Source organism: Epinephelus lanceolatus, chromosome 16 (genome assembly GCF_041903045.1).
Source record: "Epinephelus lanceolatus isolate andai-2023 chromosome 16, ASM4190304v1, whole genome shotgun sequence".
Taxonomy (NCBI): domain Eukaryota; kingdom Metazoa; phylum Chordata; class Actinopteri; order Perciformes; family Serranidae; genus Epinephelus; species Epinephelus lanceolatus.
Genome location: NC_135749.1, coordinates 6,492,319 through 6,508,522, shown reverse-complemented (window position 1 = coordinate 6,508,522; position 16,204 = coordinate 6,492,319). Strand labels below are relative to the sequence as shown.

The following is a 16,204-nucleotide window of genomic DNA, read 5'->3' as shown; positions in this document are numbered from 1 at the left end:
TTGAAATAAACCGAAATTTCCCTTTAAAGTCAGACGGCTCAACATGAGGACTCTAATGACAACGCTCAACGGGCCCCAAATTGCAAAAGCCTGAAAACTTTCTTGGCATAAGCACTTAATGAGTGATTTGAAACGCCATCTGAAGTTCAGGGAGTTACAGCACTTCCACAATATATAAGCTGCCTGTTTGCAGAGTTACCGTGAGGTGGAACAATCAAACAGACAAGGTCAAATAGTGATGCGGATGTCATTAACTCCTCCCACCTACAGGTGAATTGATCAGGTCACAGATGGAGGCTGTGGCCCTTCACAGCTCCACGGCAGCTGGGAACCTCAGGTGGCGTTGTACAGTCACGCAGGTAGAGACAGACTGGCTGACGCAAGCTGCCAAGAGCTCCTCTGTACCCCAGACAAAGTGACTGCTGTTAGACAGGAGCAAGCATCTATCCACTGTACATAAACCAGCTCGCTGAAACACACACAAGGTCACTTTTCCATCCTCGTCACCAAGGTGACCCTGTAGTTTGGCAAGACGGGCGCTCCATCTCAGTCACCACACGGCTTCAGCACTAATACCCAGCTTTGTTTTGTGCTTTATTGATTTTCCATTAAAGTTCTGCTTTTTACCCGATCCCCACCCCCACCCTTTCATTTTCAGAGGGGTCACCGTCCGACGCTTCTTTGTCCCCACAAACAAGTTCGGGATATTTATTTGCTTTTCCTCAAAATGACAAATCATACTTTTAGTCTCGTCTCTCCTTTACTGACCTCGTGTCAGCTGAGTTATTTGCAGTAAAGGTGGAGTCATCATTTACTTTAATAATGAAACAAGAACGTATTTATCATCATGCTGTATGAGCCAAATTAATACTAAGAGACATTTCTGTCTTGGGAATCTGTTTCTTATTTTATCTGTCTTTGTCTGCATGCTTTTTCTTGTTGCTGTCAGCTGTGCAGTGACGTTCCAGAACAAAGGAATGATCATAATCATGAATTATAATCATACCTTTTCATAGCATTAGTTAAAGCAAAACAAAAGGTTAACTGCATACTGTCAGTGCTGTACAGTGGAGTCGATGCAAACCAGCTCAAACAATACAATGCACACACTAATCGTTATTGTTAGAGAAACAGGCTAATTAACCTTATCAAGGCTGAATGCAAATGAACTATTTCCAATAGGTTACCACTGATACTCCTGCCATCCAATAAAGGCGAATAATGCCCCGAAGTGAACGCAAGGAGAGTTTAAATCACAGCCGTGGCACCTCGGAGGCTCAGCTCTTCGGCAGCCTTCCCTCTAGTGAGGTAGTGTCTGCTGCTGGCGATTGATGCAGTCATTACGTCACCTCAGTCTGCCTCGTGCAACCAGGCGGTGTGTACTGGGAATGTAAATACAGTTGTTCTGAGGGTGAACGAGTACACATCCAAAGAAAACCTAGAAACGACATGAAGGACTCTCTGACTACAAATGAGCCCTGGCTGATGTGGCCTGCGTTTGTCACTGCAACCAATTTGACAGCTATAAAGAGTGTCTTTCAGTTGTATTCATTAATAAAACATTTTTTTATCACAGACTGTTGAGATCCTGGAGGTGATGTCAGTGTGTAACAGCTGACGTACTGGCGGGCAGAGACCAACCAAACTGTTCTTGGACTGCTGAGGGGAGTTGGTTTAACAGGAGATAATCACAGAAAATTTTCAGACACATTAAAAAGACAAAACTGCACAAACAGAAAAAGTACCAAAGTTAAATATCACAGAAATGTAAAGCGATCAGCTATTAAAACTGATATATTGGGGGAGATAATTAGAGAACATTGCCGCTTAAATGCTGCCTGCAGGCCAGTGGCGACCCCAAGAAACATTTTGTGCAGCCCTCGAACATGACATAAAATGCATTCATTGTATATTAATCTTTTGTGGTCCATTAAAATACTTCTACTTTTAACAGCTTGCTTTTTATACAGTACTCAGCCACTGCATCAACCTGTGTCTCTCTAACAAGCATCTGTCAGGTTAGGAATTAGAACTTGTAGAAAACTACTGGTTGCCTTGGTTGAGTGTCGCAGGAAATACATTCTGTCATCATTGCTTGTGCTGCTTGGCTCAAGTTAGCAACTTGGGTGGATGACTCGCAAATGCCCTTTTCCTGTGTGGACATGAGTCATGAGCTGGTTTCCTAAATCGGCACACAGCAAATCTTTGAGCGCCTCTGCCGAAGAAGAAGAGAACATGCTGTGGTTAAGTTCACAAGACTTGTTTTAAATGATGACTTTCAACAGTGACAGCAGTGTGGCTCCGTTAACATCAGTGTTGGTTGGTCTCATGGTTGGTCCACCACTTTGGCCCAGACTTAAAGGGGAACTAATGTTTTTTTCAACCTGGGCCCTATTTTCCGATCTACTTTTGTCTAAATGAGTGACAGGATGTTCAATATGTGACATTTCTCCAGTATGAAGCTAGGGCTGACCTGCCTGCAGCCTATGAGCGCGCTATATTAAATAATAGGGCACTCAGACATCGTCAAACAACGTCAAAATACGTCCACTAAAAGTGCATTTTTTTCACACAGATAGGCTCGGATTGTTAGTATAATTATCCGACAACATAACGGAAAAGAGAAATGAACGTCTGTGTTTACCTTTAGCTGGATTCAGACATGTTCCTCTGCCTGTTGCTGCTCCCTCTCTCTCCTCGTCCACTCTTCAGTTTCAATGAGCTCTGCGTCCGTGTACGTCCGTGTACTCCGTGTTCAAATAAATACGGGCGGTCATCAAATTCAGATGGCTCATCCAGATCCAGTTGGTCAAAATTGGGTAAAAATTTAGCCATGACTATTCCAAACAGAGTAACTCCTCGCGTTTTTAAGGTCACTCCAGCGGTAACTTCCTGCAACAACTCAAATCTCGCGAGACGTGAGATTGTAGAGCTTTTAGAGATTTTGACTTGCCACAACAAACATGTCCAAATTATTACCCGATTTTGACCAACTAACAATCCGAGCCTATCTGTGTGAAAAAAAATGCACTTTTAGTGGACGTATTTTGACGTTGTTTGACGCTGTCTGAGTGCCCTATTATTTAATATAGCGCGCTCATGGGCTGCAGGCAGGTCAGCCCTAGCTTCGTACTGGAGAAATGTCACATATTGAACATCCTGTCACTCATTTAGACAAAAGTAGATCGGAAAATAGGGCCCAGGTTGAAAAAAACATTAGTTCCCCTTTAAATATCTCAACAACTGTTTGGATTGCAGTTTATCTTTGCTTTAAATATTCAAAGTCATGAATTCAATGTATTTTCATACAGCATCAGTCACAAGTTACATTTGGAATTTTTCCAGTGTTTTAATTCATGGCCAATTCCTTGATAAACTAATGACATTTCCATCAGCCTCAGCTATATTTTAGTTAAGTGCTAACTAGCAAATGTTAGCATGCTAACACACTTAACTAATTAACGCAAGCATTTTATTATATTATTATCTTAGTATGGCATCATACAGTCACTAGCATGCCTTTAAAATCTGAGCGGGCATGTCTAAAACCAGGTCTGTAATTTTTCGTATACGCTGTATCAATCCGTCACAAGATAAAATTTGTAACGCACAGAAACCTTGCACACTAAATCCGATACTTTTTACTGTTCCATTTGTTGCAAGAATTCTCGATACAAGGGAAAATGGAAGACACATGTTGGTAAATGGTAAATGGACCTGCACTTTTATGGTGCCTTTCTAGTCTTCTGACCACTCAGAGTGCTTTTACACTACGAGTCACATTCACCCTTTCACACACATTCATAAACTGGTGGCTAAGGGTAGCTTACAAGCCACCTACTACTCAGTTTTTTACAGTCTCATATACCGATGGATCAGCCGGAGATCGATCCAATCTTCCGATTAGTGGCGGAGCCACAGCCACAGCCTCTATGCTCCCTTGCCTGTCTTCATTGGAGTTACCTCCCTAGGTTGTCACCACTCTGTCTGCGTCTTGCATTTGGCACCGCGGCTACCTGAGTTCTGAAATCATATTGTGCTGCGGTTACATTATACTCTGCTGTCAGCAACATCATTGTTGTTGTGCATTTCTGGATCGGCTATTGTTACCTTCTCTTTGACGTGGAAGGTTTCCAGAAAGACATTGCTTCCAAATCTTTTCACTTCTGTTTCTTGCTGGCTCGCTGTCCTCTTCTACTCTGTTCCCTGTTCTGTTGATGTATGTGTCCCTCAGGTAAAGCCACAATTTCTTCTTGGTCAAACAACTCTCTGTAGGCTTTTGACAGATACAAAAAACACAGAAAATCAAACCTGCTTTCAAAACCTTAATGACAGTGTGAGTGATGTTACAATATGTATGGGAATGTACCAATTGTCATGAAGTTACTGTCTTTACTAGGACAATAAAGGCATCTCATACATGTATTTTCCTTGTTGCTCCACTGGGCTGCTTCGTCCATCTCTTTAGAGCTTAAATGACACAGGTGGTACAAGGGTTCAAAACCAGCCCCATTTCATTACAGCATTGCATCTGCCCTTTAATGTAGTGACATCACAACAGGAACTCAAGGAGACAGTCGTGATTGCTCTCTGGGGTCTTTATTACAATTTGGGTTTTATTTTTAGTAGCTTTAAAAGTTGAAGTCTTCGTTGTCCTTCCTATCGGTAATAATAATGCTTAAGTCACTAATTTAATTGCTGAGATCTGACGATGTGATGACATCACTGAAAAAGAAGTCCGACAGGTCAAGAAACAACCTGTCTGATCGTCTGGCCTTGTTCCCAGATCTGAGCTGTTACTTTGTCGAGTGTAAGGTTATCAAACGATGGTCAAAACTGAAAACAGGACCCAAGTTTTAAGAAACCAGAATTATCCTTTGAACGATTCTGTTATATAATTGGTGTTTCTGATTCAATTCACTCCAAAAACTTTCATCAAAGGACTCAGAATTACCCTTTGGACAGTCAAACACTCCCAGTGCATTAAAAACCTTGGCATGGAATATTCTGGTCTGTGCAACGCCCAGTGGGAATTTGGGCTGCTGAGTCTGAAACCTGTCTTCTCCCTCTTCCCTCCATGTTGCGATCTGTAGGACTTATTTTCAATCACTTCTCAGGCACGCATGGCTCAAGTGGCTATTTACCATGGAGAGCAATTTTCTCCAATGGGAATGGCCATCTCATGCTGATAGAGATTTAATCTTCAAGACATCGTGGGTAGATTAAGATGATGAATCACATGAAACAGTTGGAGAGATACTTCACACTGATCTGTTGGTGGAGAATCAGACGGTTGCATGTCACACTGCTCTTTCAAAGGGAAAACAAATGGGGGCAATGTGAGCATGGCGTGCACCAACAGTCAGAGGAGAGCTGAGAGATTTGATTGTTTGTCGATGTTTCATTGTCAGTTTTTATTGGTTTCAAGCAACTGTATTACCAGTACCAAAATCTGCTATTGTCACTAAGGTGCTCTTTGTGATAGGAGAGGTTTTCCAGGTTTTAACATTTTTATTTTTGCTGAACCAGACTTACAGGTGGGAAATAAAAAAGTTTTCTCGTAACAATTTTAAAGACACATTTTACAGCTATGGCCATATTTTATCCCAGTCTTAACAAAAAAGCACACAAAGTTTTCTTTTTTATAATTTCAACTCATCATTTGCCATGAACTTCCCTTTTTTTTTTACTCCTGTGTCCTTTTTGCTTCAATGAAAGGGTTTGTCTCTACATATGTATTACAATCATGTCTCATCCTCTCTTGTCTTGCTTTCAGGGTTTGCTGACATCTGGAGTCGAGTTTGAATCCCTGCCTGCTGCGCTGTCCCTGCCTGCAGAGTCTGGCCTGTACCCCGTCACTCTGGTTGGCGTCCCACGCACAGCTGGCAACATCACTGTCAATGGTGAGTCTGTCTGAAAACCTATTCCAACACTCAGATGTTGCACATAATAATGAGCTGCTCAAATTAGCTGTGATTTCTGATGCATATGCTGCTGTATCAGAGACACATTGTGGCCTTGATCTTAACTTTAAGCTCCTGTTCTTCAGAACACCATCCATTCAAGCTAAACATGTCCTATATTCTGTGTTTAAACCCAGGTTACCACACATCAGTGTTTGGGGTGACCAGTGATTGCCTGTTGGAGGGCCTGCCCAGTGTGAAGACTAGTGGCTGTTTGGTGGAGGTCATTCCCTCCCTTCCTCGTCTTCAGCTCAGCACATCACTACCACGGTCAGAAACTCTCTGAATCTGTTTATTTTCATGGTTTTTACAGCTCTCTAAAGCTACAGGGATGAGTTTAACTGAACACCAACACAATAGGTAACAGTCACATGGGCAGGGGTGCAGATTTGTGTTTGGGAATGCCGACAGTGTTTGAGCAACTAGCTAACTGGAGCATTTATTAGTTCACAGGGCACTCAGTAAGTAGGACGGTGACATCATTCATTTTTGTGAGCTCTGTACATTGGAAATTAAATGAGAATTAGGATGTTAAAGCACTGACCCACAGCTTTAATTTAAGAGTGTTTACATCCACCTTAAACAAACAGATTGAAAGGGACCAAAACGTATAAAATAAAGTTGGACACAAGGTTATCCCTGCCTGTCCAACTCAAAGGCAGGTCGCCTTCATCTTACTGGCTGCTGCCTTGGTTGAATATTCCAAGATAAATGCAGATTGTTTTGTTTACTTATGCCAAAAACTATCATACCTTTAATCAGCAACTGCCTTGATGCAATTATATCACACATGCACGTTATGCATGGCACTCGAGTGTGAAGGCAACAAGGGAGAGACACATTAGGTAAGCAATGAATGGCTGTGATTCATGAGGCAAATGTGCTTACTAGGGATGCACCGAAATGAAAATTTGTGGCCGAAGCCGAATAAAATTAAACGCTTGGCCGAATACCGAGTACCGAATACTGAATACCATTGTTTAGTTTTTCATTAGTTTTTGCAGATGAACCCCCTCCAGATTAGTGTTGTCACGGTACCAAAATTGGGACCCACTGTGCGATACCAGTGAAAATATCACGGTTCTGAGTAGTATCATGATACCACAGCGAAAATGAAGCAGATGTGTCTTTTGTCATTTATAAAAAGATAAATCACTTTTCTATAATACATCAATGATATTTCAGTGGAATAAATTACTTATTGACTTATTCATACTTCAAAAACAGCATCAATAAGTGATTAACATAGGGGGGATCAAAATAAAATAAATAAATAAATAAATAAAATAAAAATCAACCAGTCCCCCTTCTCCCCTGACAAGTAAAGAACAGTCCCTTCATAAGTAAAGAACAGTCCCTAAAGTGCGGTGAGGTTTGTGGGCTGTTACCTGCCACAAAGAGAAATGTGAACGGCTTGTTTCTCCTCTGACACACCACATACCTGTGTGTCGCTATGGCTCGGCTGTTCAGGTACTTTTGGGCAGTCATGACACCAAGAAGAGGAAATTATTGGAGCCGGACTTCTCCGTCGCCGGTAAGCCTATGGCCACCGTATTTGACAGGAATACATTCCTGTCTGTGTCTGTGACCCCCGTTCAACCCACAGCCGGCGGGATTCGCCTTTCGTTTCTGCTACTGGTTGAAATCTGTACTCGCACAACGTGCTGAATGATTTATTTTGCTCGAACAAAACTATTTTTAGTTGCAAATGCAAGTGCGTTGACGGATGGAGTAAAATATCGCCACACTGCAGACATTTGACTCCGTCCGTCACCGCACGCTGTTTGATTGCGTTATCAAAACATGCTGCTATTATTCGGCCTTGCTTTTCACTTATTCCACTGAATACCGAATGTGTGTTTTTTTGCAATATTCGGTGCATCCCTAGTGGTAACGTGTTTGTAATGGAAGCTTGGTTAGCTTGAGTTACAGAAGTAAAGAGGACTGGATATCGAGGCTCAGTAGCCTATCTTTTGAGTGCTGGTACTTCAAAGATAATTTCTGAAAGCAGGAATCTATTTAGTCAATCCAAAATGTAATGAAGCCCCTAAGGAGACATGGAAGGGGGAAAAATAGATGAGTGAAAAAAAGGTAAATACTTTTGTGTTCTCCAAAGAAATATTACTGTGGTACACAGCCATGAGTGATAAACCATGGTCTGGTAGCCACTATCTGAAGTAGTTTTATGCCTTTGAGCTGCTCTCAGCGAGGTAAAGGTCCTGAAAGATACATAAAAGCGTTTTCTTTCATGTACTTTGTGTGTTTTTCTATGAACATAATGCTGACATCGTTATGTATCGTTCTTTGTCCTCATATTAGGCAGGTTGTAATTTTTATTTTGCCAGAAGGTTGCCAGATAAATCCTAAAGATTGCTGTTTTCAAAATCCTCTTAGATGGATGGTGTCCAAGTGAGGCAAAGATCCTGAAAGATGCATATACATGTTTTCTTTCTTTCTTTCTTTCTTTCTTTCTGTTCTTTCCATGTTCTTTTACGAACAAAAGTAAATGCTAACATTGTGGAAACAATACTGCCACTATAATGATACATCATGATTGTCTTTATATATCAAAAACCTATTTTTGTACTGCTCTTCAGATAGATAGAACCCTATCGCTGGTCAAAATTTTATTTACTATAAAGAGTTAAGTAAGTATAATGGGAGCTGATCTCCAAAAGGCATGAAGTTAACATGAAACATGCTTTTCAACATTTTAAGCAAGAATAGTGTTTTATTATTGTTTTGGAGCACTGCGCAAAACGGCATGTTTTTCCCAAAAATGCTGCACATGCAGCAGCATTGATTCTTTGGTAACCTTGGTTACAGCAGTGGCAAAAGATGAAAAAAAAAAAAACCTGACTCTACTAGTAGTACCAAAAAATTTCAAACGATACCCAGCCCTCAAAATAAACAGTTTCTCACTGTCTGCAATCATGCAATAACTTGAAATTTCATCTCCAGAATTAAAAAGAAGAAGGTAACAGAGTTCTCCAATAAAAGGCCAAGGACGGAGGAGGAAAGAGATAATATATAGATATAATGTTTTTTTTTAACATCTTTAGACCGGGGCTGTAACTCAGTATGGCGAAGTTTAATACACTGTCAATGTCTCCTACAGTCGAACACTTTCTTAATAAAGCAGCCAGCCACTTGAGACAGTTCATGAGGTAAGTGAGGGTCAATCTAAAACTCAAATCAGAGAACAGGGAGCAATTATATACGTTATTGAAATATAGAAGAGTATGAAGAATAGCCTAATAAGTAAAAATGAACTTAATTTGGTTTTTGTGCCTTATCATATATAACAGTCAGCACAGGAAGCACAGAGCAAGTGGCTTCGACCCAGACTGGCCTAAAAGCAGGCTCATGAACATGCCCGATAGGATGTTGTGTGTAATCTGCAGAAAACACACATTTGGAGGCACCTCACATCACACGCACACCTTTCCACCTTTGTCTCAAAACTGTCCAGGAAAAAAACCCTGACATGAACTGAAATACAATCTTTATGTCCCTCTTCTTTGCTGCGAAACCTTTGAAGCCTCGTGCTCCTGCTGAGACCTTTTGGCTTCATTCAGGTCCTCAGTAAGTGAAACATGTGCTCAATTGAATCAAGGTCAGGTGACAGACTGCACAGACAAGAACACTGCGCTGTTGGGCCGTAAAAATATTAAAGGGCAGCGAGTCCTACGCTGCTCATCCACGATTGATGTGAACATCCTCACACACACCGTTAAAGCTGAAAGTCAGCACTTTAACCTCGTAGCTATTGTTTCATTTCACATCCATTGTGCCGGAGTTCAGAGCCAAAACAATGAAAAATGTGTCACTGTCCTACAAATCACAGACTGCACTCTCATTGGATGGTGCTGATACTCCCATTGCTTAACAAGTAACAAAAGGTAAATGTTCAGCAGAGTGTCTCTGACCTGTTAGATGTGTTTTCAGACATAAATCTGATCAATGATGCAGGATAAGCACCAAGCCATCTTATGCCAAATTATCAACCAGGCATTTAACCACAACCAGAAGTTTGCATAATTTGAGATTAAACAGACTTTCGGTTGTTGCCATTCACACCTGTGCATGCAAATGAGATGTTTATGCACTGACTCACATTCAAGTTTCTTTCTGATCCAAAAGAAAAAAGCTTTCCCAGAGAAAAAGAAAATTCAACTTCAGATCTCTTCTTTGTCCAGCCTGTTTCTCCCAGACATAACTGAGCTCGGTAAAACATCAGTGTAAGATTTTGACCATTTTCTCATACCTCTTAAATCCAGCTCCTGAGAAATAGCTTCTCTCTTGTCTCAGCCTGATCCTTATTTAAGATCTTAAAATGCTCTTTTTCCTCTCTCACTGCAGTGATCTTTATTTGTCTGAAATAATCAGTTCTTGAGATAACTGTAAGATCCACAAGAAAACTAAAATGAGCCCGCACAATTTCAGAAATTTGTCTCAGTGATTAAATTCAAGTCTCGATTTTATCCGTTCTCAGAATGGAGAACCCTCTGAGAAGCCAATGAGCACAGCTAAAGAACTCCTGCTGATTTATTTTTACTCCTCATTTCTCCTAAAGGGGGTTGGGGTGTCGGGAGAAACGTCTTCAGATAAGATGCTGTTTTCTTCTGATGAGAGAAGTAAAGACTATTGTGAGCAGCAAAATTTTCCTCTGGGTTATGGCAGAGTGGCCTAAAAGTGACATATTAATAATTTATTGTAACCCTAGTGTAACTCACAGTATGGAAACTTATCCCTTTCATACTAAGTAGCACTGTCATGCTTGCTTAAAACTCAGTTTAGGTTTGTGAACCCTTTTTAATTCAGGAACCAGATCCTAACCTTGCACTTACATTAACCCTAACCCTAAGATTACTTGTGTTTCATTTCGTTGTCAATCGCCTTTACCCCCTCTAGTTGCTTTAACGTCTGGGTAAACAGCAGATGACACTAGATTTAAACTCTTGATTGAAGAGATCTAACTTATTGATGTTTTTTGTTATTGTTCCAGTTTTTTTCTTAAATGTGACAGGCACTATGACAGTTTGCTCATGCCAGCCACCAAGCTTATTGTACAGCAAGCTAATACGTATGGTTTCAGTGTTATAATGTTACAATAACAGCGTTTCCCACACATTGATTTATATGTTATGACTGCCACAATATCAACATTTACGGCCACATATTGATGTGATATTTTCAACCCCTCCTTACCCTGCTCCCGCTCTCTGTATCTGTCACATGTGAGACAAGCTGAATTAGTTAAGCTAGCAAGGTAACGCATCCCGCGGTCCTGCTACTCCCCGTCTAGGGGACTGCATTGCTGGGAAGAGAGCGGGCTACAGCTCCAGAGATGGACCTTCAGCTTGGCTGTAGCAATTCAGATTTGGCCAGCTGCTGTGCTGGGCCTAACCTGTGTGATGGCAGCAACAGAAAGTTTGCCGATCCAGCAGGGAGTCAGAGCGGTCTGGGATCAGATGCCAGACATTGCTGGGGGTTTTTCTCGCTGGATTTGATCTAATTCTGTAGCAAACACCAGTCAGCACCATCTTAAAGTTATTTTTAGTATGATTCTTTCAACCACTGATAACAAGGCTGGGCTACCCCACGATTGAATTGGCCAAATAACATTGGCTAAAGTCACTGTCAAGGTAGTCAGCTCATCTAATGCTAATGGTAAGTTAGCAAGTTAACATTACAGGTGGATATTTCATTTGAATGAAAAGACAGGATGAAATTTAATGTGAATAACACCTGAATACATTTCCTTGTCAGTGAACATGATTTCCACCGAGTAACGTCAGATAGATTCTCATTCTCTCTCACTCGGCAATGGTGGCTGAATGAACAATGAAGACAACAACTCTTATAATCCCACGCCACCTCACATCATCATCAATGTCCGTCCTTTGTCACTGTTTTGATTGGGAGACCCACAGCGGCACAAATTCCATATTGTATATTTAAAACACACAACAAACCAAAAGGTCTTTGCTGCGTAACTCAAAACAAAACTGACCATAAGAGAGGCATTTTCTCTGTCAGAAACAGCTGCAGTTGTCTGTCAACTTTAAACATCAGAGTAGCAGGTGAATTTGTTTCCATATACATCCTGTCAGGAAATGACATTTTCAATGCAGCCAAAGCAGGAAACATAAGAGGAGAAATCATGGGTTAAATTAATTCTAGTAAAGGCCCCTGTTGGAGTGCTTAAATCATTCTGACAGCGGAGCTGCTGAAAAATCCACTATTTAGGTCATGCCTGTAAGTACAGCACTTCAGCAGCTTTTGATGTGGAAAATCTTTTTATTCTCCAGCGTTGGAAGAGTACCGTGGCGGATACATGAAGCAAATAGAATAGAAATGCAATACAGTATTTCATCTCGTGGGTGCTCTCACTGTGTCTACAGGCAGACCTTCAGCTCTGACCTCAGTTAAAGTTGGATGATTTCTCAGATATCTTTTTGCCTCCAGGACAAAGCTGCGTTCTTACAGTTTCTCAAATTTCTAACGTCAGTGTCAAACATTATTTTTAATTATTTCTAACATGTCAGAAAGCTCAGAGGACAGATCTACCGTAAGTCTTCAGCTGTGTTTTACAAAACTATTTTACTGAGACATATTTAATAAAATGCAAACAATGTGTGTTGCTGCAGTAGTTGCAAAACCATTTAGACTTCTCAGTTTCTTGATTGTAAAAGGTTTTCCATCATTACTCTATTGTAACTTTCAGAATGCATTTGAAGTGTCTTAACATTTCAAAGAGTTATGTTTGTGTTAACACTGTCAAGCTCAGAAAAAACGTATAGGCAGCATTTGATGACTGACATTGTATTTCTAGCCTCAGGCAGAGTGTTTGTTGCATTTTAAAGTTATTGAACATGTGCATGTTTAATGAGGCAAGTTTTAGAGAACATCCGCATTGATCTTTCACAGTCTTGTACATTCCCTTTTGCCCCAGTATTTGCATTACTTTGCAAAAACAGATGCCAGCAGCTCTTTAAAACTTAAAGCATCAGCTGCAGGCGTTTTGCTTTTGACAACTGGTGAAAATAGTTTGCCATGATGTCACCGACTGAGATGTGGCCAGAAATACAACGAGACGCAGTTTGAGCTCACAAAGAAAAGCACAAATGAAGCTCTCAGATGTTAAATGTTTTAACTGCGGCCCAAATGAGGTTTGATGGCGAAACCCACAAATCATTCAGCAGCGCTCTCCACTGAGGGGAAAAAAAAGCCATCAACAAATGACGTTCCAGCTAATGAGATTCCAAAAACCATTTATCATCTTCATCAAAATCTGAGAAAGAGCATTTAAAACTTTATCTGTCTTCACACACCTCAAGTTGACCAGTCTTAAAATTGATTAATCCCTGAAGAATTGTTTTTCAAATTATGACAAGTATAATGGAACTGTTTGCATCATATCAAACCACATCTGGTCTTCCACATTGCAGGCCTCATATCTCTCGAGTTCATTTATTAGAAATCTTAATTCATATTGACTCCTTTAGAGAATAAAAGCAAGATTATTAGTCAGTTTTTCCTCCATCCCTCACAAATCTGAACAGGTCAGCTCACACACCTCACCCGACGTCCAAAGAGGAACTGTCCACCACTGTGTCCGTCCAGCTTTTCAATGGAGAGACCCAGCACCTGACCATCACCTTGGAGAACATTGGATCTGAGGACATCGAGACTCTGGAGCTCACCTCTAAGATTATCAGCACCAAAGGTTAGTGCCTCTGTCTGTTGATTTTACTTTTAATTTTAGGACTGGAAACAGGAAGTTGTGACAGTACAGCAAAGACGATAAGATGACAGTATAGTCTACCCAAAGGAGCTGCATGTGAGAAAGCAAATGTCAGAGTCAGTTGGATTGGACATTAAATGGACTTTGCCCTGCCTTACAAAGTAGTGTAATGTCCGATTGAGTCCACGTGTCAATAGAGCAGGTAATTGTTGGGAAAATTCACAGTGAACGAGTCGGCGTGTTCACAAAGTTGTTTTCACACGATGAACTCAATGAAAATGTCTAACTGGGGAGAGGACGAGATTTTGGAACTTCTGTCGATAAAGGCCGAAGCCGGAATCATCAGACAAATTCAAGGAACATCAAGAGACTGTTATTTATGACCAGTTAATGAACTGGTAGCCTCTATATACAGACTCTGCATTCAGTGAATGTAGAGTCTGTAGGCAAACCCTGGAGATCTTGCCTCCGGAAGAAGAGCAGAAGAGCACTGGTTTCTGGTTGTAGGCTGTTTGTAGTCCGCGTGATATTGACCAATCACGTTTGAGCCGGCTGCAGTTGTTGCCAGGTTAAATGGCCCATGCGGTGAACTAACGAGGTGGAACATAATTGGCGTCACTGCAAACTCTGAATCCATCGCAATGGTTCAGCATATTTACTTATATATAAACCGAAGTCGGAAACAGAAATTCGCCTCCTCCGCCCAAATCAAACCGGAATGCCAAAAAATCGGGGGTCTGCCAGAGGCTGTATCACCGCCTGCTGGAAGTCAGATGCCGAATATAGCCGATGGGTTCCGAGAATGATGAACTGGCTACGTGACCGCAACGTAAACCGCGTCATGCCCTTCCTCCTATACGCTCTCACCATGCGCCAACCTTTGTCTAAAGTAGGTGAGGACCTTGCTGACACAGATAGTCTCCTCTTGTGGGCTACATGTGTGAAAGGAAAACTCAGGACGTTGTCTGGACTTCATACGAGGAAACTGCTTACGTCGAATAATACTCAAGTCCAGTTTGTTTTAAACTCAGTGTGCTTCAAATACAGGGCAAGAATTAGATAAAGATCATACATGACAAAATCATGTAAGATAAGAAGATATTACAATAGTCCTTTTTACACAGATAGTGCTATAGGGCCGCTACAAAGTCTCTCTTTGAGTCCGAAGGCAATAATAATCTCAAGGACCTTATCTATGAAACAACTGTAACATGCTGAAACAAATGATGTTCTGAGATCATTGATTTGCATCCAGTGTTTGTTATCAGTGCTGTTTTAGTCAGGAAAGTTTTTGATATACTTCATCACCCCCTGAGTTTTTGCTACAGGCTTTTGCAGTCTGCGTGTCCGCTGTACAACAGAGGTCACTACCCCGTTGTCTTTGGTTACACATCTTTCATGCCCCTGTGGCTTTTCACTCTGTGTTCCATCTCTTTGTTCAACACCTGCTCGGGTCCTCAGATCTCTATAGTCCCCCTCACTCCGACTGGCTGTCTGTGTGTGTCTCTCTTGCTTTTTTGTCTTTGTCTCACCTTCTGTGTGAAAAAAGCAGCTGTGTTGCTAAAACAGGCAGCAACATTTCCCAAACATTCAACTCTATTATGTTTTATTGATGATGAGATAGATGACGAATCATGCTTTTGAAACTCCTGGCTCAGTGCTGCCTGTAGTCAGCAGATTTAAAACCCCACTCGATGTTTTTTCAATGGACCTGAAACCTCTCTGTAAGGGAATTTCAACAAATGTGATGTCTTACAGCATGAATATAGTGTTGAGGTTGCTTTCTACATCTTTACTTTGACATCAGTGATATATTTTATCAGTTATGTAAACTTAATCATACTGCATATTTACATATTTGTCAATTAAAAGAGTAACTAAAGCCCAGGGCTGATATTGATCAGTATTTTAAAGTAAAAAAAAAAAAAAATCTTGTGATGATATGTCTGATTTTTGCATAACATAAATAATTTTTGATAAAGTTCAAAAATCCACATTCACATCTTGACATTTTACAGTTGAAAATAAACTTGTGCCGTCTGGTGAACAAACTATGTGGTGACAAACCTAAATTACCTTTCAAATTAAACATTTGAAAAATGATGTGGCCTTGTTAGAAAATATTAAAGTCAAAAGCCTCACCAGCTCAGTGGCCTTGTGATAGAGTGTCCGCCCTGAGACTGGGAGGTCGTGGGTTCCATCCCCGGCCGGGTCATACCAAAGACTATAAAAATGGGACCCATTGCCTCCCTGCTTGGCACTCAGCATCAGGGGTTGGAATTGGGGGGTTAGATCACCACATGATTCCCGAGCGCGGCACCGCTGCTGCTCACCGCTCCCTCAGGGGATGGGTCAAATGCAGAGAACAAATTTCACACATTCAGGTGTGTGACAGTCAGTGGAACTTTACCTTTACCTTTACCTTCAAAGCAGAGCTCTGAGTAAGTTATAAGGCTAATATGTGCAATAGTCCACCTTCCACCCTCTCTTC

General features: G+C 41.1%; 1 protein-coding gene across 2 annotated transcripts in view; it reads left to right on the top strand.

Annotated features, from left to right (window-relative positions):
* trappc9 (trafficking protein particle complex subunit 9) overlaps window positions 1-16,204 on the top strand; it is a 323,945-nt gene that overhangs the window by 68,514 nt on the left and 239,227 nt on the right. For both annotated transcript variants that reach the window (XM_033637215.2, XM_033637214.2), the window contains 3 exons: window positions 5,777-5,903; window positions 6,101-6,233; window positions 13,532-13,695. In XM_033637215.2, the coding sequence (XP_033493106.1) occupies window positions 5,777-5,903; window positions 6,101-6,233; window positions 13,532-13,695 (424 nt within the window). The remainder of the gene's footprint in view (window positions 1-5,776; window positions 5,904-6,100; window positions 6,234-13,531; window positions 13,696-16,204) is intronic.